Here is a 25,682-nt window from a genome sequence, read left to right as displayed (position 1 = left end):
GGGCCGTATACTCAGTAGACACCATATTGCAGAACCAAGTTATATCAACCCTGCAATAGACAACGGCTGCCTAAAGCCTCAGCCGTATTTTTTCCACGATGTGGGGAGAAAAAGGAAATAGGGCGCGGTGTGCAGTTACTTTTTTCTCCCGTTCTGAGCTTGGGGAATCATCGTAAACGGAGGTGTTGGTTTCCGCCTCTGTCTGTGTCTCCCCCCATCCTCTCTGCAATTCCCTTTCTGTCTCTCAATCCAGGACGCCTAACATCGACCGCCTAGCCAGGGAAGGGGTGCAGCTAAACCATCACATCGCCGCAGCCTCCATGTGCACCCCAAGCCGGGCTGCCTTCCTCACGGGGAGATACCCCATCCGATCAGGTGTGTAGACGGGGAAGTCTCTGTAGAGACACTAGGATTCAATGAAATGATACGTAGCTAGTCCATTTTGAAAAGTTTGCTCCAAAATAGTTCAAACACGCACACGCGTACACACACGGTTGCATACACAGCTATCGACGCCCGCGTGGAAACCACGGTTCCTCCACTTGACTCGAGCCCGCCGTGTGTGGCTATGTCCACTCACCCTGTGCATCCTGCGAGCTGGCTTAGGCAGGACTTGCCATCCCAGGGCAAGAATGAGAAGCTGTCTTGGAAGGAACTAATTGACTGGACGCGTCTCCACTAATCGGGTGTCATGAGGCGGACTTACCAGAAGGTCTCAATCGTTTATCGCACATTTTAGCCGTTTGGTTTCTCCATCCCTCAATTGACCAGCCATTGGGTTGTTTCTGGCTTTAGGCTCCTGTGAATTATTCTGCTCTGTACCTGCGCATACATGTTTTTGACTCAACACGTATTTTTAATTCCTTTGGATACACACCAAGGGGTGGAATGGCTGGGCCGTATGGTTATATTTTCAAAGGTGATGAGACTGGTCATGTTTTACGGGCACAGATTCTGTAGTTAAGAGGAAGCAGAGCATAGAATTCACAGGTCAGGATCTGTGTCCCATTCTCCGTCAAGACAGAAATGCCCCTTGTCCAGCTCCCAAGGGTGTCACATAACCTTGCGGATCCCATGAGTTTGACGATATCTTGCTTAGCTGGTGCTAAGGTGAGCTGGGTCCAATAACCGATAAGTTCTTTATCCTTTTTTCTTTTCTTACGGTAAACTTATAGGCGATTTGACTCTTTTCTTTTGCTCCGCGCTGCACACGTTATGTAAAACTATTCAGAAGAAGATGGTTTCCTGTAGAGGGCATGGTCAGCAAATCTAACTTGGAAGACCTTTCTCTCAGCTCCTTGTATATGGAGGGAGGTCCCTCTCGGAAAGTCTCCACCTGACTTGTCTCTCCTGATTTTATCTGGAATTTCTCTTCCTTTTCACGTACTTTGTTTTGTCTTATTCAATTTTCTGTCTGCTCCCAGATATTGCTTCAGGGTTGGGCTGCCATTTTGGAAGGAAGCCAGGATGGGTTGGTTTAGGGAGTTCCTCAAGCTGGATAGCTGCAACATTTTCAATACACCCAGCGCCCTTGGAACTCTAGCAGTGGGGCTGGGAAATGTCCCTCTGTTTCCAGTCCTCTCCAGGGAACACCTGTTGGCTATTCTGGTTGGTTCTTTGGTTACTGGGTCCTTTAGAAACTGGTTTGCCTTCCTCTCCTGTAAAATGTAGGTCTTGGGCTTATGGTTGACCTGTCCCCATGTACCTGTCACCTAGTTTTGTCATTAGTGATGTCCATGGGTGAGCAGTTTTCTTCGCTTATTGCTCTATTTTGGGGAAGGAATGCAGAGATTCAAAAACTATGCATCAGGTCTTCTCAGATACCCCAATGTCAGCTCCTGAACCATCCGTGACTCACTTCCTCCTTAGCTGACAGGCACCTACTCACTGTGTGTGTGTGATCTGTTGTTTTTTGGTTTTGTTTTTTCATCCCACTCAGGAATGGTTTCTAACGCAGTGGATCGTGTCATCATCACACTTGGAGCCCCCGCGGGACTCCCTCATAATGAGACGACGTTTGCAGCCTTACTGAAGAAGCAAGGGTATAGCACGGCACTGATAGGTAAGAAGCAGCCACAGGCGTGACGTATTTACTATAAAGAAATAATATGTGTTGTTCTATTCTTTTTTACAGATTGATTTATTTGAGAGAGAGAGAGAGAGAGAGAGTGAGAGCATGAGTGGGAGGGGCGGAGGAAAAGGGAGAGAGAATCTGAAGCAGACTCTGCACTGAGCACGAAGCCCAATGCGGGGCTCCATCTCACCACCCTGAGATCATGACCTGAACCCAAACCAAATCTGACAGCCAACTGCGCCATCCAGGGACCCCTGTGTTCTATTCTTGACATGGTTTTCTTGGAAACCCTTTATTTCAGAAGCATCATGCATCTTGGCTATGGCAGAGAAGACCCTCTGTGTGATGTAGGTTCTACATCTGCCATTTCATTGGCCACCTCTGACCTTTATCCTTATCTTTCAACATTAATCTGCTTAATATGTCATATTAATGTCTTTCTCAAGTCACTGTGTCCCCCATGTCCTCCAGAACTTTCTTTCATTGCTGTGTTTTGCTCATCTGGGACCTTCTATCATAATGAACCTCCCCCCATCCAACACACACACACACACACACACACACACACACACACATTCCTTCCAAAGGCACCTGTTTGTCCTTTTCAGACATAATTCAGACAAAAGAAAACTCCTTCCCACCTCACCCCCAGGCCTTTCCAGGTGGCCATCCTACATATTTCTCTATCACCCTATGTTCTTCGTCTTTGCACAGACCACACTATACTCTGGTGGTCTTTCTATATTATTCTCTGCAGGCTCTGAAATCCTTCATCTCCTGAACCACACAAACAGCCTTATGCATTTCTTATGAAGTGTCAACTTTTGACTCCATAGAAATGTCTACATCCTACACCCATCACCCAAATAGAAAAAATATACATGTTTTAAAAAACATGTACACCCTGTATCTGTCACCCAAATCAAGATAAGGGGCATTTAGGTTGTCCCAGAAAGTTTCCACTGGCTCCTTCCAGTCTGTCCCCCTGGGTTAGCTCCCCCTTGCACCACTCCTACAGCTTGAGAGAGTCAATGTAGAGGAGACGATAATGCTGCTCTCTTTTGGCAATGATTGAATCCCCAGTTAGTCTCCTAATTGCACTGCAGTGGGATGGTAAGAATCATGATCTCTAGTTAATTGCATTGCATATTGACAGAATCATTGATAACTTACAGGCAGAAGGGATGTCTGAGAATAACCCATCCCCCCTAACTTCAAAGATAAGGTAATTGCTTCTTCCCAAGGATGAGAGACACAGGAGATGTTTTGATGCAAATGTTGCACAATACGATCAAATTTGTCAGCCTGTCTGTGCGTGTATATTTTCTCAGTATAAGTTCTCTTGCTCACCCCATTATCATTAAAATGGAACCATCGATGTTGTACGGATGTCTTTTTTCTCACTGCCAAAGATGATAGACTTCAACCGATGATGACTAATTTGAAGCTAAACCTACTGTCCCTATTTGAGAGCCTGGGTTTCAACTGGCATGAAAATAACATGCTATTTTTAATCAATTTTTGTAACCAATTTGACATTGATAAGAGAAGACAGTCTTAATAGAGGTCAGGACAGAAAAACCTCGACTCTAGCCTTGCCTCTCATCTGCTTACCCTCTCAGGTGTTCAGAGATGTGAGTATGTCCATCTTCCATGTGGCCCTTACTCCATGCAGAGAACTATTAACATTTTAGTGGCTACACATGCCCATACTCTCTTCGAGTCCACATCCCAATAGGATGCCCATGGATCTTTTTGTTACCATTCAAAGCTTGGCAAGTTTTATCAAATAAAGTTCAGTGAACTTTAGTGGTAGACCTGGGGTTTCCATCCAGTGAGCTATCCAACCATCCATTATCCATGCTTGATCCATCCTCCATCATTCATCTATATCTATCTATCTATCTATCTATCTATCTATCTATCTATCTATTATCTATCTATATCCATATGTTATCAGTGTACCCATCTATCCATCCTCATCTATCAATCTATCCACCTATGCATATGTGTACACATGCCCCATCTATCTTCCATCATATCTATCTATCTATCTATCTATCTATCTATCTATCTATCTATCATCTATCATCTATCTATCATTTATCATCTATCATCTCCACCCATTCATTATCTATTCATCATGTGTCTTTTATCTTATCTCTAAGATTTATCTATCTTTGTAGGTATAATTTACATCTATCCATCCATCTTCTATCTATCTATCTATCTATCTATCTATCTATCTATCTATCTATCTATCATCTATCATCATCTATCTATCCATCTTCCCTATTGCCCATCAATCTTATATCATATCTATCTCATTATCTATCGATTATCTACCTACCTACTAACCAGTTTATCCACCAGCTATAATCTATCCTGTCCCTGTCATGTATTCATCTTTGTGCCTATGACTTTTTTTCTTTCTGTTGAGGAGAAACTGCCCAGTTCACATCCTTGCTACAAACTCACAACTGTATTTCCCTCCCTTTATTTTTCATCCTATCTTGTCACTCACCATGAGTTCTTAACACAAATTTCTGTGAAGCAAAAGAGAGCAAAAAGTGAATCAGGTCCTGAAATCACATTTTTAAGCAAAAGAGAACTATTTGCTGCTCCATTTTTGTGCATGAGTCGTCTGTTTTGAATGAAGAGTGCTCATGTGATCTTCATGGTGTGTGAGCATACTATGCTTAATTTGTCTGTTTGTAATTTCAGGCAAATGGCATCAAGGCTTAAACTGCCAGTCCCGATATGACCAGTGCCATCATCCGTATCATTATGGGTTTGATTACTACTATGGCATGCCATTCACTCTGATTGACCCCTGCTGGCCAGACCCTTCTCGTGACACAGAATTAGCCATCAGGAGCAAAATATGGCTTTGTGTGCAGCTGGTCGCTGTTGCTGCACTCACTTTTGCCCTGGGGAAACTGAGTCGCTTGGTCTCTCTTCCCTGGTCCCTCATCTTCTGTATGATTCTTTTTATTTTTCTGCTGGGCTACTTTTGGTTCTCCAGTTACAAATCTCCTCTGTACTGGGATTGCCTCCTCATGCGGGAGCACGATATCACCGAACAGCCCATGAAGGCAGAGCGAGCTGGCTCCATCATGGTGAAGGAGGCAATTTCATTTATGGAAAGGTAAAGATAATTTTAAAAGTCCATGTATTTTAAGGGGTTTAAGACAGAGTTAACAGAACTAGTATTTTTTAAAAATAAGAGGTCATGCTTTGAACAATACTGAGAAAAGAAATGGAATATTACTAGTTAGGACTAGACAATACAATACCGTATATTTTGGATGCCAGTTGGACTCTTTAGGTAGTACCTAAGGGGGGCCATCTCGTTTGAGTTTTTGTTATTAAAATCACAATTTCTCCATTGGCCTTGAAATTCATATTTGGTCAGACCAAAGCAGGTAGACTCACACTTAGAAATCTGGCTTATTAATTTATGGTTAATAATATTAATAATTAATAATTATATTGTCTGCATGTTAATGCACAGTGGGAAATGCATTTACCAGGAAACTAGATAGCAGAGTAAGTTGGTCACTGTGCTGTTTTCCTGTTAGGCAAAAAATCTCTTTGAGAAGTTAAAATCAGAGGGCTTATCATTGAGCATGAGATATGTAAAGGGTATTATTCAGCTGAGGTCAGTGGTGATCATTATAAAGCCCAATGCATGCAGAACAAAGTCGCTGGAAACTTTCCAAAGGAGCCACATTTATGGGCCTTCACTTTATGAATCTTAAAAAAAAAAGAGAGAGAGAATGTGAACACATTTTCTATTGGCCATTGCAACATTGACTGAAGCTTTATCTTTATCGATCGCTATCCTGGGGTCTGAATGTCAGGGACAAGTTGATATAATTGATGATCACATATGTACAAGCCCATGATAAGAAATAAGCTAGTGGGCATAAATCCAGGGTGGTATCAGTCCAAACTGTAGGGATTTTCCAAGATATCAGGAAAGCCATACTTGAGAAGATATGTTGACTGAATCTTCAAAGGTGAACAAGGATGAAATGAAGAAGTGGCCAGGCATTACTGCATGAAGCTCAAGCACAAGGAAGATAGGCCCTAAGCTAATGAGGGCAGCACATAATGCAAATGCCACTCTGAAAAATTTGTGCTCTGATAAATATCACAATGTCAAGAAAGGGGAAAATGAATTTTAAAAAAGTTGTATCATGATGATCTGGTTTAAATGGCATCCCTCCAGAATTCATGTATACCTAGAAACTCAGCAGTTGATCTTGGGAATAAGGTCTTTGGAGGTGTCATCATTGAGGCTGAGATCATCCTGGGGTAGGGATCTGTAAGCTGGTGTGTTTGGCACATAGCACTGTTTGGTGGTGTAAAGGCTCTTGGGCAACTTGTATCTAGCTTGGTCCTTACCTTATAGCCAAGGTGGGCACAATACAAATTTAGAGTCTGTGAGAGATTAAACCATCTTTGCATTGTAGATGCAATGGAATGGCTGGTTTCATTCACGGCAAGCTCTTTATTCCCTGCTACTTTCCATATGCACAGAAGCACAGATGTTTTGCAAAGGGACACATTAGCATGTTGTGAGGTGGCATTTATCACACCAAGAGCTCAAGATGAAAGATTCTATTCCATTCTGTGAGCCCCTTTAAGTCTGAAGACACCCGCACAGGGCGTTGCTTACTGTTTACATTAGTACATCATGAACAAATACTGGGGTGTGAAAAATGTACTTCCATCACCAAAACTTGCATTGACTTTCAGAAGCTCTTTGTGATCCACAGTGGTACCATACTGAAAAGAAATGGGGACTATGAGGATTCAGAAGCTCACTCCACTGATTAATAATGTGGCCATGAGCATGTGGCATAGGTTCACAGATGCTATAAATTGCTTTTATCTGGATTCTGAGTGTGTGAGTCTCCTATGGTTGCTGGAACAGGTTTCTGCAAATGAGAGTGGCTTAAAGCAACACAAATGTATTACTTTATGGTACTGGAGGTCAAGAATCTGAATCTCACATTACACGGTTAAAATCGAGGCATTGGCAGGACTAGCCCATTCTGGAGGTTCAGGGGAAGTCTGTTTCTCATCCCAGATTGGAGAAGCTGCAGTATTTCCTTGGCGTATAGCTGATTGGTTGCATCTCTACTTCGGTTATCACTTATCCACACTATTTTTGTCCGATTTTGACCATATTGGGGTCCCGCTTTCAAGGACCTTTGTGATTCAGAGAATTTGGACTTATCTCCCCATCTCAAGATCCTGAACCTAATCCCATCTGCAGATTACCTTTTGCTACATAAAGCAACATAGGTATCATCTCAATCCTCAGTACGACGTGCGTCAGCTTCATAGTGATGCCATTAAAAAGTGCCAAAAACCGAGAGGCTTAACACAGCAGAAATTTTCTGAGCTTTCTGGTGGACATCAGTTGTGGAAAGATGCCATTCAACCCAGCTCTCCACAGCGCAACTTTCTTTTTTCATTTTTTCCATCGTTCTTTACACCATGATATGTCCTCAGAGTAGAAATTTCCCAAAGACAGTCATTTGTGCCGTGTGCTGCTCTGGTTAGCTGCTGACCTACATTCCCTGTGGATCATCACAGCTCAAAGTGGGCCAACCTCATTTCCTATGTCCTCACAGGATATCTGAAGGTGTGGAGACATGTTGCCAAGATGTTTCTGTCCATGCTTGCTTGGGGGTTGTGAAAGAGTTGGCATATCTAAGAAACCACTCCCGAGCCACCATCCCTTTGGGTCTGTCAGGTGTTACTGTGGCCTGAGAGACTTTATTAGCCATGGGAAGGTGTGCCAAAGAGCTGGATGGGCTTATGACTCCATCGTGCCAGGTGGGGCTACGCAGGAATCTAGCTGTCCCACATGTGTCCTTGGGGAGCAGTCCAAATGCTAGGGGATCCTGGATGGTTTCTGCCTCATGTGTGCATCTGCTCTCTTGGGGTGCATTGGGGACAGACGGACACAGGGTGTGACAAAAAAATGATGTGATCTACTTCCCCACACTTTGCAAACTCAATATGCTAAGTGATTGATGTCCCTCCAGGAACCGTGAAGGACCTTTCCTCCTTGTTTTTACCTTTCTGCATGTACATGTGCCTCTCCCCACGACAACCGAGTTCATTGGCACCAGCAAGCATGGCTTATACGGGGACAACGTGCAGGAGATGGACTCCATGGTGGGTAAGTGGCAGGACCTACAGAGATGGGAACTCTATGTTTTGATAGTTCAGGACACCCAGACACGGCCCCCAGGGCTGCCCCAACGATGTCGCAAGTGGAAGTCCTAAGCAAAGTCAGCACAAAAGTACACTCAATGCTTGCCCTCTCCATGGAGCTCTCAGTGTTTCTATGGTACGTATATTACTGAGCAAATCAGGTTCCAGTTTTGCGACAGGATGGCTGAAAAGCTCATGGGGCTGGCCTCGTGTGTTGGCAGGCTTTTGGTTATAACAACCTCCAAATGTGGGACGTTGGCATGAAATAGATTTTAGTAATCAGAGAAATAAGACTGACCGAGGCACCTGGCTGATTCAGTCGGTTGAGCACCTGACTCTTGGTTTCAGCTCTGGTCGTGATCTCTGGATCCTGGGATTGAACCCTGTCTTGAGCTCTGTGCTCAGCACAAGAGTCTGCTTCTCCCTCTCCCTCTGCTCCTCCCTCTGCTCCCTCACTCTGTCTCTTGAACAAATAAATAGGATCTTTTTAGAAAGAGAGAATTCAAGCCTGAGCAAAGGGAAGCCAAACAATATTGTCAATTCACAGTCTTAAAAATATAGAAAACATTTAAAAATTATTTTTTAAAATTTTTAAAAAGGATTTTAGTTATTTCTTTGAGACTGAGGGAGAGAGAAAAGAAGAGCCGGGGGAAGGAGAAGCAGATACCCCTACTGAGCAGGGAGCCTGATGTGGGGCTCCATCCCAGGATCCCGGGACCATGACCTAAGCCGACGGCAGATGCTTTACCACCTGAGCCATCCAGGTGTTCCTAAAAATTATTTAAAATATAAATACTATTTGACTAAACATAGGCACATATGTCTATGTTTATGTAAGCACGTGTGTGTGTGTCTGGGTGTGTGAAGTATGTAAAGAACGCCAAGTCAGGATGTCATCACTAAAAACAGACAAAGACCACAAAAGAATCCTATTTGCTTTAAAATTTTAAATCAAGACAAAGTTAGCAAACTAAGTTAATATAACAAATGATGTGGCATTAATGCAGCAAATAAGGTATTCCAGCTGGGGTTTGATCCCCATGGGATTTTTTTCCGTGGTCCTCAGGTGATGACACACCTCCCCATGGGTGCGCTGAAGCTTTGCAGACATGCCGGGTATTTGAAAGCCACATTTTCAAAGAATGTGCCTGAAATTCATAAGCCATTGGGACCCATGGGTTGGGTATGTTTGTCTGTCCAGGCAGAACTGAGCTTTCAGGACAAATAATCATCTGTTTCGACATGTGATTTCAGAAATACTAAGAATAAAAATCACTTATTGGGTCCTGGTTGGGATATCATACTAATACATTTGTTAAAGTGCACTCTTAATGGTTAAACAGGGGGATCTATTGATCGAATAAACGGCTTGACTCATATGACATGCACTGCTCCGGTGTGTTCTGGATTGATCCCCATAAACATTCTAGGAGATGGGGATCATACTCATCCTTGTTATTCCCCTTGGAAGATGAGGAAACAAAAGCATGAGATATTGTGGGCTGGCTCCAGGTTATAGGTCATGCCCCGAGGAGCCAGAATCAGAACCCACTCACTCCTATTCGCTAGCTCAGTGGTGCTGGTGGAGGGTCTGACAGAGATGGACAGAAATGAGGAAACATGGCTAGGTTCTTCTGAAGCATTCCATAACCCCTCAGACTCCTACAGGCTGTCATTTCACAGGTGTTGGGAAAGCTTCGGAAACTCCCACCTACCCACCCTCCACCTGGCTTCCTGCTTCCTCAAACCCAGATGGAGGCTTCCAATGCAAATGACATTCCCTACCTGACCCAGGGGAAATCCTCTGGGGCCTAATTAGTCATGCGTCCAACAGGAGTCTTGGTGAATTCAGTAGCTCAGAGCAGGTTCCTCCAGATTGGGAGGAGAGGGTGAGTGTCCAAGGTGAGGCAGACAGATAAGCCATGGCAGCAGGAGGAGAGACTTGGCTGGACCTGTTTGCACAAAAGTGATGATGTCTAGGATTTGGATTCTGGGCTGTTTGTGTGCGAGGTTGTGCAGGTGCACTCGGCGGCTCCCCTGGACAGGGCTGCAGGAGCCCAGGAGACTGCCAAACTGTCTGAGAGTTACCTGTACACGCAAATACCAAGACACGTGTGTGAAATGCATATATAAAATTTTAAATATGATACATCTATTTCCAGCATCACAGAAATCTCTAGGGTTTCCAACATAGTTCTATTCTTTACAATTGTCAAGTAACTTTGAGAGAAGTTTAAAAAATAATTAGGTAATGGGAAGCCTGGGTGGCTCAGCGGTTTAGCACCACCTTCAGCCCAGGGCGTGATCCTGGAGTCCCGGGATCGAGTCCCACATCGGGCTCCCTGCATGGAGCCTGCTTCTCCCTCTGCCTGTGTCTCTGCCTCTCTCCTTCTCTGTCTTTTATGAATAAATAAATAAAATCTTTAAAAAAATATTAGGTAGTACCCATGGAAATTATTAGCACCTGTCTAGCAGCAACTGAAAAGTGTACATATATATTTGTACTATACAGTATCTATAATATTTGTGTATATTTGTCTTATATAATATCTATAATATATAATATAATAAACATGATAATATATAATATATATACCATATAATAAATATATAATGTAAATTTGTATGATACAAATCCAATGACTGTATAAATACATTCATATCTATACATTTTTATATGATCTTTTTCAGTTGCTGCTAGAAAGAAACATATTACATTTATAACATAAATTCATTTTTATATAAAGGTGTTATGCATTTCCATGACCACTATGTAATTATTTTTTTTAAATCTCTTGAAATACTTAGAAACATCTGAAACTAACTTCGTAACAATAAAATATATGATTATCTATGCTGAAAACTGTAGTCTAATAAAACAAATATTTGTGTACATATTGCATGTTATAATTATATTATGTATAGTATATAATATAGTTACATTATTGGTAATGTATTATATTATTAATATATTATCAATATATAACTATTAGTATATTTTCATATATTGTGTTATGTAATTATAGATTATATACAGTATTATAATTAATAAGGCACATTACATAGTATATACATATAATAATAGTTTTATTACACTTTCTAGGTTTCTCAAGATAGACAATTATGTCCATTAACAGTATCAACTTCAGGTCTTATTCAGGTCTTATTCTTAGGTCTTATTCTAAGTACACATGTATTTAGGTTTTCTGTTAATTTCATTAATCAAATAAATCTTAAAAATGAGTAATAATAATAATAATGACAGAAAAAGTCTTCTTTTATAACTTATACTAATGAAATAGTTTTTATATTGTACCTTTAAGCATGATATTGATCAATGCTTTTAACTGGCTCTCTTTTCAATGTTTTGAGAGATTTTTAAAACAGTTATTAATTAGGACAGCCCGGATGGCTCAGCAGTTTAGCACCGCCTTCAGCCCAGGGCTTGATCCTGGAGTCCTGGGATCGAGTCCCACGTCGGGCTCCCTGCATGGAGCCTGCTGCTCCCTCTGCCTGTGTCTCTGCCTCTCTCTCTCTGTGTGTCTCTCATGAATAAATAAATAAAATCTTTTAAAAAATTATTAATCAGGTACTAACCATGACAATACTTACATGCTTGCCAGCATCAACCTAAATATATACTTCACATATATAATATATAATATAAACTATAATAATATACTATAACGTATACATATGTCTTTAGTAATAGTATATCATGTTCTATATAATATAACATGTGCATATATCAGCATATGATATTGTTGCTAGTATACTATCTTAATACATAGTATAGTAATAATATAAATAATAATATAGGCATTGAGATAATATATAAGTTATTGTGATAATTATTAAGTATACCCCTAGTTTAGAATAAGCATAATATAATTATACTTGTGTATACTCTAATATCTATGTACACACATGTCCATGTTAAAATATTTCTCTGTTAGAAATATGCACCAAAAGACTTTTCCTCTATATTAAAAATAACCCATTTTAAGATACAGTAGGTGATAGGTATCATTCGTAGCAGGTCCAATATCAACAACCAATATATAGAAATATGTTCAAAAAGTAAGGATCTTGTTGAATCCAAGTAACTCATAAGAGAAAACCTTAGTAAGTGGAAATATACCAGGTTCTGGATGAGAATGGTGACTCATGAAATACTCATGATTCCAAAATTAATATCGAGGCTTAAGGTGATTCTAATGAAAATATTAATTACTCTCACTTGGGGAGTGCTCCTTAGTAGGATGATGATGAAGTACACATGGGGAAAGAAAGTGATAAGAAACGAAATTGCCCAAGGATGTCTGATGGGAGGCCAGTTAAGAGAAAGGATCCAGACACACTTTTATGGTTGCAAAGAAAGTGCTATCAAAAATAAAACTTACGACACTGAACAACACGCAGAAGTTTTGATGTTAGATCAGGGAAGCAGAAATAGATGACCATGGAGATGGTCCAGTGAGAAGATACAAGGAGGGAAACCAAGTCAGAGTGGCAAGGATGGAATATATTGGGTAAAGTCAGTGTTGGGCGTGGCTTTGTATCCTCCAAAAGAAAGGTCCATGTACTAACTTCTGGAATCTCTGAATGTGTCGGTATTTGGAAATAGAGCCTTTGCCGATGAAATCGAGTTATGGTGAGGTCTTAGGGTGGGTCCTAACGCCATGGGACAAATGTGATTGCAAAAGACGAGGCACGCTCCTTGCCAAAGGAGGAACTATTGCCAACGATGTGACATGTTTTCATACCTTAATACAGGAGTCTGTATAAACCAAGAACAGAAACAGCGAAGCCCCCAAAGAAAAACCAACAAGAGCTAAACATAACTTATAAGTTAAAAGTGTGAATGTTGGTGTCTGCATCATAAAATAATAAAAATAAATATTATTATGCAATAATGATGTAACAAGGGATAATAGTAAAATAGTAAAGGATAAATCCATTTCCACTCCTAGTTTAACATAATCATCTGTCCAACACAAGATGCTCTTGAGGAATTCGGAAAACGTCGCTCTTCTTGAGCTCACACACCACCCACCGTCAGCAGGTGCATCGTCAATGAGAAACAGTCCTGCAGTGACTCCCGTACAAACGTGCTGCAAGTTGGACTAGCGTCATAGCCCAAAGCTCATAATGACTTTCGTTACATGTGTCCCCCCCTCCTTTTTTTTTTTTTTTTTTTACTATTTCAGGCAAAATTCTTGATGCTATCGACAATTTTCATCTGAAGAACCGCACGCTTGTCTACTTTACATCAGACCACGGAGGGCATTTGGAGTCACGGGTGGGCCACTCCCAGCGTGGCGGGTGGAACGGAATATACAGAGGTGAGGAGTGGGGATCCACTCGTGGGTGGGGTCTGGTTGTAAGTCAGCTCTCCTGGGCTCACGATAATGGGAATCCATGAAATGAACAGATTAACGCAGGAAAAGGTGAAAAAGTGCATTTGACTTGAGTCTGGGTGAAATAAAGTGAGGGGCTGATACCCAATGAAATGGGCATAAATCTGCCAACATTATGAGAGGCTAGCCTCCCTGGCAACCCCATGAGATGATAAAGCATTAATGAAACCACATGCCTTTATGGTACTCTGCCAATGAATTGGATATGTACCAAGTCATTGATTACATATGTACAAGGCTGTTGGTAGATGATCTGATGTGGTAGCCAGAGCCAAGACGTCAAAAACCAGAGGCTCCTTGGTGACTAAGGAAGTGTTGGTGCTCTCTTGTCAAGATATGACTTAGCACACAAAGTAGCAACCCTGTCTTTGGTTTCATAATTGAATGCACAGATACCAGCCCCGTATCCTGGTGCAACATTTAGTCCATGAAAACATGTCCCGTTAGCCACCGCATTGGCCCGACCCATGACGTGTATCTTGACGTGTTTCCAGATAAGAAAATCATCTGGAAAGTGTTCAGTGCATGTTGTCATATCTACCGAAAGAGATTTCAAAGTTTCCTTCCAGAGGAAAATATAGTATTTGTGCTTTCCCACTGAATGCGAAACAACTGAGCCTGTATTTGCATGAATGATAGTATGGATTCAGCAGGGAATAATGATTTTTGTATGAATGGGATCATCTTTGCCTCATTCTGGAGGCAGAGTGTGGGTGTCTGCTCTCTTAGGGCTGGCACAAGTAAAGTGCATGCTTAGGAGAGCAAGTATGTGCCATAAAGGAAAGCGTTATTATTGAAACTCTATTTTTACCTATGAGGACATTCCAAAAAAAAAAAAAAAAAAGAATCTCCATCTGGTGTGATTGACACTCCAGTTGGAGCAATCTAATGAAGTAATAAGTCTCCATTAAGCCTGTAGGATGGCCATTCCTCCTGCTTCACTCAAGGGGACCCTGGCCTATGCCTGTTGTCCTGAGGTCATGGTTGCCTCCTGGGTTCATGCTCTGTAATGGCCTGGTTTGCGGTCATCAGTTCGTGTAGAACCACACGATTCCATTAAGTTTATTTTCAGGGCGCTGGACTCAGCAGTGAACAAAACCAAAGAATCACTGCCTTCGTGGAACTTACATTTTAGTGGAGGGAGGCACAGCAAGAAAAACAGAAGAGTAGGTCAATTCTATGATACATTAGAAGATAGTAAATCTCCAAAAGAGAGAGAAAGGGAGCAGAAAACGTTCTAGGGCACGGCTTTCATTTTAAAGGCTGACGGAGAACTTTGGAGCAAATGGTGTGAATGTGGTTGGAGAATGAAGCAGCTGTATATGCAGGATAACAGCACTGGGGGCAGACAGTGTAGCCAGTGCACATGCCCCATCTCAAATACAATGAGTTATTCGGTTAAACACCCATCAGCAGCCCAAGAAATAGTAATTCCATGGACGTGTACTGCTGACCCCATCAGGACTCTGTATGGGGTTGACCCTGAACATGTTGTCTGTATTGATGCTACTGTACGTTTTTGTTTTTGTTTTTGTTTTTTTAAGCAGTCTTGCCACCGCGATGATTCTAACTGGCCCTCTGTTGCCTCACCTCGTAGGTGGGAAAGGCATGGCCGGCTGGGAAGGTGGAATCCGTGTTCCGGGACTCATCCGCTGGTCGGGAAGATTGCCAGCTGGGAAAGTGATTGAGGAACCTACCAGTTTAATGGATATTTTCCCCACGCTAGCAGCTGTATCAGGAAGCTCGGTCCCTCAGGACAGGTGATAATCATAACCCCTGTTCACATCATCTTTGTTCTCAGAGCATTTGGGACAAAAGCCACAAATCTCTAGATTAACAGGAAGTATAGCTTTGTGTATTGAGCATTATTGGTCCTATATGACTACGTGGCACATTCTAGATACTCTATGGCTTTCACTGGGGAGAAAAGTGGACACAGGAAGGTTTGGGGATGAGGATGTGGCTGGTAAAATGCTCATCCATGTAAGAGAATAACGATTCCTTGGACTGGACTGTGCAAGGTCGGGAAGGCTGACAGGAAGGTAAGGCATTCCAGGGCTACTTGTAATTCTGTTGTGACTATTTTGAATTCCGGCAGGAGGACAGCCTTCATATGGCACAGTCCCAGTCCCTGGGAACAACCAACCAAGGCAGGCTTGCGGGTGACTTTCTGATAGTTTATTGCAGTGGCTCCAACCCAACGCCACTTGCCCCTTGTAAGCCCAAAGACTGATTCTAATGTTTCCTTCTTCATGCAATGGACCTTTCTGAAGTCTTTCTGAAGCAAAATAGAATGGAGCCCAAAGCAAATTAGAAACAGCAGCAAAGAAAGATCTCCTCTTTTTTTTTTTAACCTTTGTTTTAGCCAATAATAGGATTTATTGAGAATTTATATGAAATAATAACAAAACACAAGTCCCCTATGCTAAGAAGTATATTTATCAATTTTGGCTGATGATCCATTTTTTAAAAATAGTTATGTTAGCAGAAATGTAGTTTTTTTCAACCAAGCCAATCATAGTCATAAAAGTAGCTTTCCTCGATCTCAGTAGAGTCTATGGACTTTGGGATGTTGCTATAGTCTGTGTATTAGACTCATAAAAGGTCGTGCAGAATTACAGTCTCAAGAAATAATGTCCTCTGAGCTCTGACTAAGGTTTTCCTTCATATAATCAATCTGTTTTTTTTTTTTTTTTTTTGTTTTGTTTTGTTTTTTTTCAGAATTAGCTCTAAAAATGCCCTATCATTACTACCGGCACTTTTTTAGTCTTTAATGGAAAACCGAGGTGAAGGACTCTGTGAGATTCTAAAAGCAAACTCGGCTCTTACGATGAACGTTGCATTGCATATTTGCATAGAGGTCTTTGTGTAGACATCAATGTTGTATTTCTCTCTGGTAAATGCCCAAGAGTGGGGAATCTGGTCTATTATCAATATGGGTTGATATATGTTTATGAGAAACTTGTCCTATTGACTTTCAAAATGGCTGCCCCATTTGGCATTCCCACCGTATTTGGTATGGTCATTCTTTTCCATGGTAACCATTATAATAACTGTGTAGTCGAATCTCATGGTGGTGGAAATTTGTGTGTCCCTCGTGACTAACGATGTTGTCTACTATAGAAAAAAAAAAAAACGTTTCTCACTTTCTACAAGACCGTTCTGGGATCTTGGTCGAGATTGCATTAAATCTATAGATCGGTTTGTTAAAAATCAAGATCTGAACAATTTTGAGTCTTTCAATCTATGAACATTGTTTATCTCTCCTTTGAGTTCTGTTATCACGTGTTTTGTAGTTGCAGCACACAAAATTTTGGTATTAAAAAAAAAAAAAGATATCCTAGGTGCCCAGCCTGGGTGGCTCAGTCAGTTAAGCGCCTGCCTTTGGCTCAGGTCATGATCTTGCAGTCCCAGTATCGAGTTGGGCTCATTGCTCAGCGACTAAGCTTCTCCCTCTGGCCCTGCCTGCACTGGTACTCTCTCTCTCAAATAAATAAAATCTTTTTTTTTTTTAAAGATATCTCTCCATATCCCATGTCTTATGATGCTGTAGTAAATGGTCTTTTAAAAAATGGAACTCCCAATTGTTCATTGCTGAAATATAGAAATAAAATTCTTTTTTTTTTTTTTAGAAATAAAATTCTAACCAAAAAAAATTCTATACCAGTGACCTTGCCTAACTTAGTTCCACCAGCTTTCTAAGGGATTACCAACACAGGCAAGCATTGTATCTGAGAATAAACACAGTGCCATTTCTTTTACCATCATTTTTAGGATCATGTGACACTTACTGTATTTTTTATTACAATGTCGGTTTGATTTTTTCTGATATGATAGAAGGTCTATTTTCTAATACAACTGAGAAAGCATAAGATTTTTTAGAGGTTCTTATTTTATTTTATTTTATTTTGTTTGTTTGTTTGTTTGTTTTAAAGATGTTATTTATTTATTCATGAGAGACACACAGAGAGAGGGGCAGAGACACAGGCAGAGGGAGGAGAAGCAGGCTTCATGCAAGGAACCTGATGTGGGACTCAATCCCAGGAATCTGGGATCATGTCCTGAGCCAAAGGCAGATGCTCAACCTGCTGAGCCACCCAGGCATCCCAAGGTTCTTTTTTAAAAATATGTTATTTATTTATTTAGAGAGGGTGTGCACCAGTCAGGGGAGGGCAGAGGAAGAAGGAGAGAGAATCTCAAGCAGAGATTGACCCCGATGTGGAGCTCGATCTCACAGCCCTGAGATCATGACCTAAGCTGAAATTGAGAGTCGGACGCTTAACTGACTGAGCCACCGGGCACCCCTTAGAAGTTCTGTAAGACCCCCTTTCAGGGGAGCAAGGCAATTGCGGATGAAATTTTGGTTTGTAAAGTCTTCCAGAAAACTGAGCTTTTGAGAGCTGCAGTGCTCTTTAGATGGACATGCATTGACACACTCCTCTGTCTTGATTTTTCTTTTTCTTTTTTTTTTTAAGACTTCATTTATCCATGAGAGGCAACGGAGAGAGAGGCAGAGACACAGGCAGAGGGAGAAGCAGACTCCATGCAGGGAGCCTGATGTGGGACTCGATCCCAGGACTCCAGGATCATGCCCTGAGTCAAAGGGAAGATGCTCTACTGCTGAGCCACCCACGTGTCCCTCTTTCTTGATTTTTCACTGTAAAAGCTGAGGTTTTTTTTTTTCTGGATTTCCCATAACAATGTAGCGTCCATGACACTGTGCACAGATTTCCAGAAAAGTCAGCATGGTGCTCTCCGGGCCCGGGAAATGTCATGGAATGCACTGACCATCCTCCCAACAGCCACTTGGCCAACTTCCTTTGCCTGATGTCCTTTGTGTGTGTCTGCAGGGTGATTGACGGCCGGAACCTCATGCCCCTACTTCAGGGTGAAGTCCAGCGGTCAGAGCATGAGTTCCTTTACCACTACTGTGGCGCGTTCCTTCACGCCGTGCGCTGGCACCCCAAGGACAGTGAGTACACCAGCCCCTGCTCCTTGCGGATGCCAAGATTGATGTCACTCAAGTCCGTTCTCAAAACTTTGTTCCTTTCTCCCCCTCCCCCACCTCCAGACCAGTCCTTGGATTCTGGGGTGACCACTGAAAATACCGTCTTGGAAAACTTTCCAAGAGCCACACTCTTTAGACAGGGGGGGATATCTTGAAGAAATGATCTATTTTGAGAAGCATAATGAACGGCTGCTTCCAAGCATACAGAAAGTTCTATTAGGGGATTCTGATTTCTTAGTACTGAATTGTAAGGACTGAATGATATTTAGCATTAACCTGTGGGCCAAGAGAAAGACCAGGACACATGCTTGAGATGGTGGAAGAACACAAGGTCGGTTGGCATGTGGGTTGGCTGTCTCTGACGTGGCTCTTCTTGTCCAGGTGATGCAGTGTGGAAGGTTCACTACGTGACACCCGTGTTCCAGCCGCCAGGAGCTCACGCCTGCTTTGAGACCCTCTTTTGCCGATGCTCCGGCAAACTGGTCACCTACCACGACCCTCCTCTGCTCTTTGACCTCACCAGGGATCCCTCTGAGTCCACACCTCTGACACAGGACACAGAGCCCTTGTACGATGTCGTGATCCAGACGGTGGCCAACGCCGTGAAGGAACACAGGAAAAGCATCCTTCCCGTCCAGCAGCAGTTGTCCGAATTGAATTATGACAGCCCGTGGCTGAAGCCCTGCTGTGGAGTGTTCCCATTTTGCCTGTGTGACACGGAGGGAGGCACCTCCACTGTGCGGGCATAAGGGGAAGCAATGATTGAGATCGAGCAGTCAATGTTGGCCAATATGGCACCTGCAAAATTTCGGGAAGGAACTGGAGAGCCAGTGGGTTCATCTACCATTGCAGGATGACTAAATGCCCATTGGTTGTGACGCTATCGTTAACTTCTTTTCTGCTTTTGGTGATAGGTGTGTATCAAAACCTGTCTTTCGGTGCTAGAAAACATGCGATGGCATCCATTTGTGCCATTGTCTCTGTTGCTCTCCAAAGCAAACTCTCCCTGTAAGGTCCTGTGTGCATCTAACTGGTTGATGGGGAACGGAAAAATAGCCACTATTAAAGCATCATAATTGAAATTACGATTGAACGTGAATTGAATAATTGCCATCTGGGTAACTGAATAGTTGACAAAATAATAATGGATTAAATCATGACGCAGTGAAAGGAAGTAGCCTAAAGTAGCCGTTAAGCCGACAGAAAGGATTGATTCTCATCCACAGATGAAACCGAGTTGAGAGTAGTCCATCAAAAACTTGGGAGGGACCCCTGTGTTGATTTTGCCCTGAGGTTGTGCCAGAACTTTGATGGAGGCTCTTCTTCGTACTGGACCGCCGTGATTTGGGTACGACTCCTTACATGAGTTTGGGAGGGCTGCCCTAACAGGTCGCCGCCAGCGTGGTGGCTTCAAACACAGAGATTCATTCTCTCTCAGTGCTGGAAGCTGGGAGTCCAAAATCAAAGCATCCCTCTGAAGCTCTGGGTAGAAACCTGCACTGCATGGGTGTGTCCCAGCTGGTGGCTGGCTATGCTTGGTGTCTGTTGGCTTGTAGACACACCAACCACTCCAGTCCCTCTGTCCATATTCTTGTGACCTTCTTCCCTCTCTGTGGGCCCACCTCCAAATTTCAATCTCCTTAGAAGGACACCCATCGTTGGATTTGTAGGACATCATCCCAACATCTGCAAAGATCCTATTTCTGAATAGGAAACATGCACAGGTACCAGGGTTTAGGATGCCAACATATGTTTTATGGGGAAGACCATTCAATCCACTACACTCCTATGTATACAATAAAGTATAAGGGCCTTGGAAATTGTTGTGTAACTTGCTCAGGAGAACATGGCTTGTGTTGTTGGACTAATACTAGATTCCTGGCCGTGCTAAGTCCAAGTCCCCACATATAATTATCAAACACAAATAACCATATTCATACCGGATATTGAACAAAGTTTTCATTTTTCTAAGTGATCCTGGGCAATCATGTCGGACCTTATGTGTCCATAAAGGGATTATTGACAAAGGCTGTTTCATGTCTCCACCACTCCTTTTCCTACAGTTCCCAGCACATCCTTATTTTATGAGACATCTTGTGAGAAGTTTCATTTTGAATTTAGGATGTCACAGAAGATGATCTGAGTCTGACTAGAGATTCTCTTCCTCTCCCTCTCTCAAATAAATAAATAAATAAATAAATAAATAAATAAATCTTTAAAAAAATAAAATAAAACAAAATTCTAGATTTTTTTAGGGACTTAAAAGTGTCTTTTTTCCAAGTTGGTTTGTGGAGACCATACCTTCTTTTCAATATTGCTGTGAACCTAAAATGGTCTAAATTAAAAAAAAAATTCTATGTATTTAGTTGACAGAGGGAGAGACCAAGAGAGCAGAAGCAGGGGGAGTAGCAGAGGGAGAGGAAGGCTCCCCATTGAACGGGGAACCCAACGCAGGGCTCGATCCCAGGACCCCGAGAACATGACCTGAGCTGAAAGCAGCCTGAGAGAGATCTTCCAAGACCTTCTCACTAAATCCCCTTATTTTGTGGGGGAAGGAGACAGAGTGTGCAATGATTAAGGGGACCGACCAAGGATGGTCCACTCTACACCACAGGTTGGTAACCCCTGATTCAGAAGTCCTCTCTCATCCCAGCTCCATCCCTTCTATGTTCCAAGTCATACATTGTGAACTGAAGGCTGTAGGAGGAAGGAAGCCGTGTACAGCAAAGGACACACTTTCCATTCTACCCAGTGGTATCTGTAGAGCCAACTGTGCTCCTCCCAGCCACGTGTCCTTGGGCCACTTCCTGCTGAGCGGTTCCATTTGCAGAATGCCAATAACGACTGTACCTACACCACAGGACTTTTGTGAAGATTCATGGAGATAATTCCTATAAAAGACTTAGCACATGGCCCCATGCACAGTAGATCAATATTTGCTTTTCTGTGAGCTGTTTTGAAGATACCTTTAAACTTTTAAGTTAAAATATAAGCCATGTCTGGGGCACCTGGGTGGCTCAGTTGGTTAAGCATCTGCCTTTGGCTCAGGTCAGGATCTCAGGATCCTGGGATCGAGTCCCGTGTTGGGTTCCCTGCTTAATGGGGAGCCTGCTTCTCTCTCTCCTTCTGCCCTTCCTGCTGCTCATGCTTGAGCTCTCTCTCAAATAAATAAATAAAATATTTAAAACGTGAGGTATGTCATAGATCAAAATGGCACACGCCTTGGCCATTAGTCCAAAGGGCCATGGATTAACCATTGTCCCAAAATGGAGTTATCAATCATAAAATTCTCTCTACAGGGATGCTTGGGTGACTTTGTCAATTCAGCATCTGATTCTTGGTTTTGGCTGAGGTCATGATCCTGGGGTCCTGGGATCAATCCCCAGGTTGGGCCCCCTGCTCAGCAGGGAGTCTGCTAGAGATTCTCTTCCTCTCCCTCTCTCAAATAAATAAATAAATAAATCTTTAAAAAATAAAATAAAACAAAATTCTAGATATTTTTAGGGACTTAAAAGTGTCTTTTTCCCAAGTTGGTTTGTGGAGACCATACCTTCTTTTCAATATTGCTGTGAACCTAAAATGGTCTAAATTTAAAAAAAAATTGTATGTATTTAGTTGACAGAGGGAGAGACCAAGAGAGCAGAAGCAGGGGGAGTAGCAGAGGGAGAGGAAGGCTCCCCATTGAACGGGGAACCCAACACGGGGCTCGATCACAGGACCCCGAGAACATGACCTGAGCTGAAAGCAGACGCTCAACCAACTGAACCATCCAGACACTCCTAAATAAAATTTTATATATTATTTTTTTTCTTTTCCACCATCCTCGATAGCTAATAATCTTTTATTGTTTTAATCACTAGATTCATTTTACCACTAGAGGGCACACGAATATAGCTGTGTGCATCCCTGACTCCAAATCCCTAAGAAACAACTTTCTAAATGTATATTCTTTCTTTCTTTCTTTCTTTCTTTCTTTCTTTCTTTCTTTCTTTCTTTCATTCATCCATCCATTCTTTCTCTCTCTCTTTTGTAAAGGTAGCATTAAACTCCATTCCTGAAAAACAAATTTGCAAGGGACTCACACCCTTTTCAATGTATCTGCTCCAACTGGATCAAGAAATTTGCCCCCATTTGCTTTCTGCATCTTATGGGGTAATTATGTCACACACATCCCTCCAACTGATGGGATTGGCGCAGGGTGGGGAGTGGAATATGACCTATATTTTCTGGTAGGAATAGCAGAGAGCAAAAACTAAAGAGACACAGTCAGAGAGAAAATACCCAACGTGCATAATTTACCATCTGGATTTTTCTAACCAATAATATATTGATTACACGTAGTATTTGTGATGTGTTTTGCTCATCCATCATGACTATGGTGAAGCATTAATCGGACACCTAGAAGAATCCAGGCAAACGTGGAGCAAAGACGCACCGTTTCTCCTGTCTTGAGACCGTCTTGTTCAAGGGGTTGCGGAAACTATGGTAACTCCAGGTGGGATATGCAACACAAGTAGTTTCAGAGTGTTTTGTTGCCCTTAGCAGCTACTCTTCCTACCTGGATGTAACGTGTCTAAGGAGTGCATCTACCTGGAATGACATTTTAAAATCCAAATCTCTCATGAAATGTGACTCTAGATGCCAGTGGGTTTCATAAGGAGATCGCAACTTGGATGGATTGATAGATGGGAAAGACCCGCAAGGGCTAGTGTTACGTGACCTCTGGTATTGAAACCCAGCCTCTGGCCAGAGTGAACGTCCAGAGCACAGTGGGTTTTCCAGAAACAGCCCAAGTATTCAAGAAGGGCAATGGGCGTAGGTTGTCTGGATTCCTTGGGGAGGAGGATTTGGGGTGAAGGGCAGTTGTCCAGCCACCTCTGGATGGTGGCAATGGAACAATGGATGTTTTCCGGTGGCATTTTGTAGGATGGGCATCGGGATGGAAAATATGGGTTTCTGACTCAGAAAGCTTGTTGCTGCCTCCCCAGGGATGTTCTATTCAATTTTCTAATACGTTGAGATAAAAGGCAAGCAAAACTTCCACTAGGAAAATGCAAACATCCCCTCATACCTCCCTCACTTGTATCCTTCCTTCACTCTAAAGAAATCCCTGTTACTTTTCAGCAGGATTTTAATCAGTGATGCAGATGCCCTGTCACCCCTAAAGCCAAACTGAGGTCTCTGCTTGATGAACCGTTCGAAAAACGTAATTGTAAGGAATGTGCACAATTCACATATTTGCAAAGACAGGCTTTGTGCTTCTAATCCCACCGTTGTGTGTTCTCCGTCTGAGCAATAACCACAGACCAAGTTCAGTCTGGGGTCCTCCTCTTCCGTGGTCAGGATGGGCTGTGTAATTTGAGGGGCTACAGTGCAGAATGAAAACCCTGGGCTCTTTCTTTCGAAATCCTTAAGGATGTGGGGATGAGGACAGCAGAGCATTTAGCCAGGTGTGGCCGTCGCTTGGAAGAGAAGCTTCTGTGTGACGCTCCAGGGTTCACATCAGGAAGCCGGCGCTGCTTGCAGGTGATTCCCCCATGAGTCTCTTCCAGGACAGGTGCTGGCATTCTTGGAAGACCTTCAGTCCTTATCAGAAGCATCTCTGAAATTTTAGGTGGGACTGGATGCGCATAAACCTGTACCTACGCTCCTGATGGTTAAGATAAGAGCTATCTTTAGGCTGACACTGAAGGGTGAGAAGGAGCTGACACTGCAAGGATCCAGGGCTGGAGGAAAGGCATAAAACTAAGCTTTATGACCAACACTGAGTGGCTTCTCGCAGCTCCCTGCTGGCCTGTGTGAAATGGGGAAGGGTGGTTGGGGTCTTGCACAGGAGCTTATAAGATGTACCTAATGGTCAGGAAAGGTATCGGTGGGTGTTAAGGACGGTGTGTCTTTTTTGGCCATCACTCCAGCTGCTATAAGGGTTGAGCAATGACTGGTAGGAAGTAATACAAAGGATACAGGGACAGGAGAGGAGATGGTGGCATCCAGCTGTGTGGCTTACAATGTTCACAAGAACAGCATTAGAAATGGCAAAGAACACCTGGACTTCCAACATGCATCCACCGGTAGAAGGAACTGGACTTGCTGCTAGTTGGTTGTGGGGAAGGGATGCAAAGGAGAGAAAGGATGCTTATTGCAGATGACTTCCTGCTGCTTTGTTTAAGCCACTGGGGGGATGCTGCCACCATTTGCAAAGATGGCGGCCACAGTGAGGAATCCACAGGTGGAAAACCCTGAGTTTGAGATGGGGATGCCAAATGTCCAGGTGGGAATACTAAAGAGGTGGGAAATGGTGAGGACTGGATGAGAGGCACCATTGGTGCAGGAATGAGAAAGAGGCACTTAGAGGACACCAGCTCCATCTAAGCTGATGATTTCCTTATCACATAAATCATATATTTCCTGCTGCTTTGAATGAGTTCCTGCCCCCCAAGAGCATGGTACCAACAAATTTTGCTCTTTGCTTCTTATCTGATGCTCCAAGAATGCCAACAGACACTCCTTTTAAGAACAGAAGAGTTCAATGTCATGTTGTCTGTGCTGATGAATTATTACCTACAAGGGGATGACGTGTAACCGAGGAAAATCAAGAACCACCCATATTGCTTTCAACGTAGTTATTTTACCTCTTGAGATAAAATCTGCTTTGAAGCAGAATTTTTAATGCTTTCTATTTCATCTGGCAAGCACGTCATGAGCGGACAATCCAGGTATGAGTTCTGTTACGGATGCGGACATCATCCTTGTCTTCATCTTATGTTCTAATGGAGGAATAAAGAAGGAATTGGTCCTAGGACGTGGGGGTTTACACAGAATGCATTTCAGACTGATAGTTTGTGTAATTCGGACCATATTTCTTTTCCAAAAATGAAGTCGGGGACTGCTGTTGGTTCCTGTAATGCATGGCTGACTGGGCTCTGGAGGATGGTGTCTGTAG

The 25,682-nt window shown here is 42.6% G+C and overlaps 1 protein-coding gene across 10 annotated transcripts in view; it reads left to right on the top strand.

Annotated features, from left to right (window-relative positions):
- The window catches only part of ARSF (arylsulfatase F), a 31,666-nt gene extending 11,841 nt beyond the window's left edge, over nt 1-19,825 (top strand). For 9 of the 10 annotated variants that reach the window (XM_077887810.1, XM_077887807.1, XM_077887805.1 and 6 more), the window contains 8 exons: nt 254-375; nt 1,940-2,062; nt 4,799-5,222; nt 8,140-8,276; nt 13,522-13,656; nt 15,329-15,491; nt 18,582-18,703; nt 19,121-19,825. In XM_077887810.1, the coding sequence (XP_077743936.1) occupies nt 254-375; nt 1,940-2,062; nt 4,799-5,222; nt 8,140-8,276; nt 13,522-13,656; nt 15,329-15,491; nt 18,582-18,703; nt 19,121-19,488 (1,594 nt within the window). In that variant the 3' untranslated portion in view covers nt 19,489-19,825. The remainder of the gene's footprint in view (nt 1-253; nt 376-1,939; nt 2,063-4,798; nt 5,223-8,139; nt 8,277-13,521; nt 13,657-15,328; nt 15,492-18,581; nt 18,704-19,120) is intronic. The other variant, XM_077887811.1, reaches the window with a different exon arrangement.
- Nucleotides 19,826-25,682: the final 5,857 nt, after the last annotated feature.

This window comes from Canis aureus, chromosome X (genome assembly GCF_053574225.1).
Source record: "Canis aureus isolate CA01 chromosome X, VMU_Caureus_v.1.0, whole genome shotgun sequence".
NCBI lineage: Eukaryota > Metazoa > Chordata > Mammalia > Carnivora > Canidae > Canis > Canis aureus.
This window is presented reverse-complemented; position numbering and strand designations above follow the sequence as displayed.